Source organism: Apodemus sylvaticus, chromosome 10, assembly GCF_947179515.1.
Source record: "Apodemus sylvaticus chromosome 10, mApoSyl1.1, whole genome shotgun sequence".
NCBI lineage: Eukaryota > Metazoa > Chordata > Mammalia > Rodentia > Muridae > Apodemus > Apodemus sylvaticus.
In genome coordinates this window covers 47,061,411-47,067,899 of record NC_067481.1, presented here as the reverse complement: position 1 = coordinate 47,067,899, position 6,489 = coordinate 47,061,411, and the positions used below count along the sequence as shown (strand labels likewise).

The following is a 6,489-nucleotide window of genomic DNA, read 5'->3' as shown; positions in this document are numbered from 1 at the left end:
GGGCCACTCTGTAGTGGCCATCACTCGGGATGGGATACAGGCAAGGGATGGGTTAGAATCTGAGAGGCAAAAGGAGGACAAGGTGAGAGTGCAGGGGTGGGGGGTTCCTGCATGAGGGAGAGAGTGCAGGGGTGGGGGGTTCCTGCATGAGGGAGAGAGTGCAGGGGTGGGGGGTTCCTGCATCAGGGAGAGAATGCAGGGGTGGGGGGTGCATGAGGGAGAGAGTGCAGGGGTGGGGGGTTCCTGCATCAGGGAGAGAGTGCAGGGGTGGGGGGGTCCTGCATCAGGGAGAGAGTGCAGAGGTGGGGGGTTCCTGCATCAGGGAGAGAATGCAGGGGTGGGGAGTTCCTGCATCAGGGAGAGAGTGCAGGGGTTGGGGGTTCCTGCATCAGGGAGAGAGTGCAGGGGTGGGGGGGTTCCTGCATCAGGGAGAGAGTGCAGGGGTGGGGGGGGGTTCCTGCATCAGGGAGAGAGTGCAGGGGTGGGGGGGTTCCTGCATCAGGGAGAGAGTGCAGGGGTGGGGGGTTCCTGCATCAGGGAGAGAGTGCAGAGGTGGGGGGTTCCTGCATCAGGGAGAGAGTGCAGAGGTGAGGGGTTCCTGCATCAGGGAGAGAGTGCAGGGGTGGGTGGGGTTCCACATCATGATCAGAAAAAAGAGGCCATGTCCCTGGCAGCACCTGCCAGCTAGGATGATTCTGAAGACAGGTAAGATCTCTAGGTGCCGTCCTGAGCAAGCTGTCTGGTAAAAATGTAAAGGGCTCAGTTAGTCACTGTCATCGCCACCACCACCATCATCACCATCAAGGCACTTGATTATATGTCCCTATTGCACACAACCGGAGCCTCTATGAGTTATGGCCTGACCCGACAGTGCAGACCTGGGACCCCAACTACTTGAGAGTTCAACCACTGCCTGGGTTATAGAATGAATTTAAGATCAGACCAAGTAATTTAGCAAGACCCTGTACAAAGCTGTGTGTGTATGTGTGTGTGTGTGTGAGTGTGTAAGTATGAGTGTGTGTGTATGTCTGTGTGAGTGAGTGTGTGTGTGTGTGTATAAATTCCTTTTAAGGGCTGATGGCAAAGCTCACTAGTAAAAGTGCTTGCTGAGCACAGGCAGAGCCCTGGGTTTTATCCTGAGCACCACAAATCTCCAAAACAAATTCACTTCGTGCCTGGACTTGATGGATCAATAGAAAGGAAAGTGGAAAGGGACCGAGAGTGGAGGCCATGAGTCCAGTCTCAGCTCTGATGGCCTGGGACCTGGGCCAGTGTCCTGTCTGGCTGAACCTTGTGTCTTCAAATCTAAAGTACTGAGAGGAAGCCTCCAGCTTGTCTGTGGCCTGAAAGCAGTCACACCCCTCTGTGCCTGGGTGGCCTAGAGTTCTGGGCAAGTGCATGGAGCCCAAGAGGGTCAGAGGGACTCTAAGGTAAGGACTCTGAAGACATGGAGCCAGCCCTGGCTGTCACATAGCCTTGGGCTGTACTAGGAGGAGCGCAAGGGTTCTCCTTGGGAGCCAAGGGTCACCCTTGTAAATGTTTGGATACATCTCCCACTAAGGTGGCCTGGGCTTTCCCAGGTGATGCCCTGACTTACAGTCTTCACTGTTCGCCACTCCACCTGCATCAGCCGCATCCACCCCCATCCACCTGCTTTCACTCGATGACTGGGTCTCAGAGGAGGGAAGCCCACGGAGAAGTGAGCCACTCATGGGAGCTGACCCACCCCAGCCTCGCTTTCCTTGTGGGATCAAAGGTGGGCTGTGTTGAACAAGGTCACAGTCGTGGGAAGAACTAGAGAGAGGCCACTGGTTGTGTGGCCAGGAGGAGGTCACAGAAGAAGGGGATCAGGCATACTGTGAGCAGAGAGAGTGACTGCCCTGTCACTAACCTGAGAGGAAGTACCTGGCATTACTTGGTCCTTTGCCCAGCAGTCCCCTTGGACAGGGTCTCCTCTCCGAGCACAGGCCATGTGTCCCCGAGGAGCCTGCTAGACTGTGGGTGGCGGGGACGTTCACCAGGGCACTGCATAGCTTCCATGTCCATGGGACCAACGGACAAGCTTCCTGAAGTCTCTCTGCCCTCTCTCTGCAGTCTCGAAGTAGTGTGCAGCAGGGGGACCTGGATGGGGCGCGGAGGCTGGGCCGCCTGGCGCGGCTACTCAGCATCACCTTCATCATCCTGGGCATCGTCATCATCATTGTGGCTGTCACTGTCAACTTCACAGGTGAGGCACGGAGCAGAGCAATGAGGGTGTAGCTGTAGCCTTTCCCTCCAGTCAGGACCGTTTAGGTGAGGATGGGTTTTCTGACTCATCTGATGCCCGGACTTGTGGATCGATAAGAGTGTAGAATGGGCACCAGCCTAGGAATCAGAGGCCACAAATTCCAGTCTCAACTTTGATGGCCTGGGACCCGGGCCAGTGCCCCATTTGGCTGAACCTTGCATTTTCAAGTATGAAGTACAGAGACGAAGCCTCCATCGTGGAGGGCTTTTGTGACATCACTCTGGATAATGGAAGAGATGGCTCTGGATACTGGTGAATAGGCTCCTTGCCACATAGTCAGGGTTAGACCAGAAGCGAGCAGCTATTAGGAGGAAAGCAGGAAGCATGGGCTGCACTGGACATTTCTGTTTATTTCAGAGATCAATCCAAGCCTCACCCCTAAAGATCTTGCTGTTATTCAAAATGTGTTCCATAGTCCCTCTGCAAGGTATCGCCTGGGGCTATTTTAGACTCTCAGACCCCACCCTGAACCCACTGACGGGAAATCTGTCTTCTCGTCTCCCTCTTTCTTTGGTGGTGCTTAAGTTGGGACTCCAGGCCTCATTCATGCGAGAGAAGCAACTTCCTACAGTGTGAACTCCCAGCCCAGAATCCGCATTCCAATAGATTTCCAATTCATGTACCAGTGAGGGACGCGCTGGCCTAGAACAGGAAGTGCTCAGGGCCTGAGGTCACAGGCAGTCTTGACTACTCAGGAGAAGCATGTGTACAGGGTTTTGGTCAGCTTGCCTGGACTCAGAGTTCAGATCCTCCACTCAATTTCTGTGGAAACGAAGTTTCACATTCCGTAAGCTTTCTCCGTCAGCGTGGGGTCTGATGGGTGTGAGCAGCCTGTGAGCGGCTGGAGGCAGCAGCCTGAGGCACTGTATCTCTGTCACTTACCATGTCCCGGGTTACTTGGTTTGCTGCTTCTCACTGTTGCCTGGACAACTTCTGAATTCAGCTTGGCAAAGGAAATTTGTAGCTTTCATAAGCGAAACTTCAGGATGGAATGCGCTGGTTTGGTGCGAAGCTGTATCTAGGTACTTGGAAGGGAGCGGCAGGACTCTGTCGCGTGCTTGCTCTGTCTTCGGTGCATTGGCTTCCTTCCTAGGCAGCGTCTCTCCTGGTGACAACCACCAGGGATAACGGTGTCTTAGGAGAGGCAAGCATGCAAATCAGTTAAGCAGTAAATTTTTAAGGAGTGGTGTACGGGCATTGTGGCATGTGTTTGTCATCCTACCACTTGGGACGTGGATGCTGAAGGCCAGAAGATCAAGGCCAGTGGGTTTAGAGACAGCCATAGGCCACGTGAGACTCTGCCTGAAAGAAAATCAATCACCTCTAGGCTGGCTGTGGTGGCTCACGTCTTTAATTTCAGTATTTGGGAGGCAGAAGCTGGTCTTTTAAAACAAACGCCTCTAAAAAAGTCGTGGAATTGATTTTAGTTGATCCACTTGGTGTCACATGATCACCCTCTACCCAATCAGCAAGACCGCAGTCTTCCCATTGGCTGGAGTTCGAGCCCCAAACAAAGCAGACCCTGACCCTGGACTTCAGCAGGGGCTCAGGGCTCTTTAAATCAGGCCCCGAAGACCCAGTGTTCTCAGCGCAGTTTCACTATAACCTTTCTTTTCTTTACAGTTTCCAAGTAACCGCGGGAGCTGTTTCTAGCGGAGGCAGATGCCGGCCAGCTGGAGAGTCCAAACACATGTCCCCACACATTACAAAGGACAGGATGGTGGCTGCTGAGTGCCCACCTGTCCCCAAGCTCCAAAAGCACAAACTTGGAGGGAAATCTCCACATCACTCCATTGTCAGCCTACGGCAGATGGGAAGGAAAGTCTGGAATGAAGTTGGCCGTGGACTCAATCTCATAGTCATGTCTCTCGCCTTTTGACCTCAGTTCTCGGGCTTGTTCTCTTCCCACAATTCCTGGGACTTACGTAGAGTAAACTGCCAGAACGGGAAGAAAACCAGCCTGCGGCCAAGAAAGAAGCCCTGGGTGTCTATGAACGTGAGCGCCTCCTGGCCGCTGTCTTTTCTATTTTTCTCGAGGGGGAATAAACAGACTGTTTGCATGCTTTGTACTGAACATCCACCAGTGACCCCAGCCAGAGCCCAAGGAGAACCTGTCACTCAGCACAGGCCCTGGATACCCACTGGCAAAGAGAAGAACTATGCGGAAATCCTCCATTGATGACTGGCTAGGGATAGCATCACAGACCTGGTGCTCTTGCTGAACATCACGCTGAGGCTTCTCTACCAAGGACTCTGGATCCAGACTATCTCCCAGAACCACAGATCTGCCTCTTGATTTCCACCTGTGCTGTAGTCTGTGGGCACCAACCTGGAAGCCCTAGAACTTGGCCTGTCTCAGGTCAGCCATGGGGAGGGGCAGGGTTTGTTTTCTCTCTCTTGCCGCTGACTCTTTGGAGGTCTGAGATCCCACCTTGGTAACCCACGTGAGTAACCCAGGAGACCTATACAGGGGATTCAGGGGAACCCACACAGAAGAGCTGAATCCTGGCTTCAGACTGTTAGCCGAGCTCTACGGATGTTCTGTGCCTGGTCTTACATCCCTGGCCATCCGCAGCAACAAAGGCTTTCCCTAGAGGTAGCTTTGAGACTCCTACTGGACTCTCCTGTTTATTTGTAGGCCCTGGGGAGTCACTGCAGCTTCTAAGGGAGAGGGCGAGAGAATTCTTAGTAAGGTTTGTTATTTCTTGATGTGGAGCTCAAGGAGTCTAGCAGGAAAGGTTCAGCTCAAAGGGCAGTCTGGGGAGTGGGACCAGGACAGGAAGCAAAGGCCCAGTAGCCATAGCCTCTTGTCTTAGGACGGAGCAGAAGATGGGAAGGAAGCTAAAACAAAAACAAAAACAAAAACAAAATCCTCTGCCAAACAGCTTCATGCTCATTGCATCTCTCTTTATCCAGTTTTTTTTTGGGGGGGGGTTGGTGCAGGCTGTACCCATGGGGGCTTCACCCTCTGGCCTTGCCTGCTCTGAGCCCATCTACCCAATGTCATACTCCACCACCACCACCACTACCATCACCACCTTCAGCTCAGACCCGGCAGAGGGGGGCTTCCTCTGCCCAGTAGCCAGGGTTATTATTGGCTTCAACAGGGAAACAGGTCCAGTACCACACCTACACTGGTTGGGAGTTGGAAATTCACTTCCTTTTAGGAAAACTAGGATCCTGAGCCCTCTTCCCTTGGGCTTCCTACAATCTCAGAGACGCTGGGCAAGGCATAGCTAGCCCAGAGCATGGGTTGCTGGGAGAGACTCTGGGGTTTCCAGATAAAGTCAGAGCAGCTGCTGGGAGGGCTGAAGGGTTGGGAGTGTCTCTCAGGGCTTGGTGCCCCTAAGTCAGGCCCCCATTGAGGAAGTAAACTTGGACTTATGTTCCTAAAGCAGGAACTGGCTGCACGCCCTTTATGGGATCTTTGAAACCAAACTAGGGATGTCCTCATTTTCTGTGGGAAGTAAGCATGTGACCCCAGAATATGTGGGCGACTTGAGAGGTTGGGACAGGTGAGCTGTGCTTTCTAAAGGACAGCTTATCACAGACTCCTGATCCTGAGTGGGTAGCTTCCTAAAGGCCCTCCCAGGCCAGATACTGTCTAGGGAGTCATGATGGCTTCCTCATCACTGGAGTCCAGGTCATCCCTAGTCATCCCTTCTCATCTCCTAGTCACAGCTAGCTGTACACGAGGCCTGCCAGTCACACCCTACACACACACACACACACACTCACACACACACACTCACACACTGATTCACACTTAAGCCTGGCACAAGCGGAGTCTCTACATTAGGGAATGGCTTAGCTAGAACATTCTTCCATCCAGGCAAGAACAACCTGGGAACCTTCCTGTGGTTCCAGGGACACAGCCTAGAGGTTCCAGAGATATCCCCTGGGCAGAGGGGAGCCCAGGGCAGGAGGAGAGAGACATTAGGATTGGAGGAGAGTGAGCAAGAGTTCTCTGGGCCCCCAGTTCCCACTGACACTAGGAGGGACGGGGCCCTGTGGTCCCAGCTCTGGCTCAGTTCAGCGGCCAGCTCTATGAGCACAGTGACTGAGCGGAGCGGCTCAGTCTCTCTTTGGACATCCTGGTGAACAGCAAGAACCGCCTCCTCCCTGCCACACACACTAGTGACTCTGTATTTCTTGGCATGGAAAGAAATAAAGCTGAGCATATATGTTCCCTGTGTGTGTAC

The 6,489-nt window shown here is 53.4% G+C and overlaps 1 protein-coding gene across 1 annotated transcript in view; it reads left to right on the top strand.

Moving 5' to 3' along the window:
- Positions 1-5,179, top strand: part of Trarg1 (trafficking regulator of GLUT4 (SLC2A4) 1) — an 18,367-nt gene extending 13,188 nt beyond the window's left edge. Inside the window, exons 2-3 of the mRNA XM_052196372.1 lie at positions 2,095-2,227; positions 3,911-5,179. Of these exons, the coding sequence (XP_052052332.1) occupies positions 2,095-2,227; positions 3,911-3,921 (144 nt within the window). The 3' untranslated portion in view covers positions 3,922-5,179. The remainder of the gene's footprint in view (positions 1-2,094; positions 2,228-3,910) is intronic.
- The last annotated feature ends 1,310 nt before the right edge of the window (positions 5,180-6,489 follow it).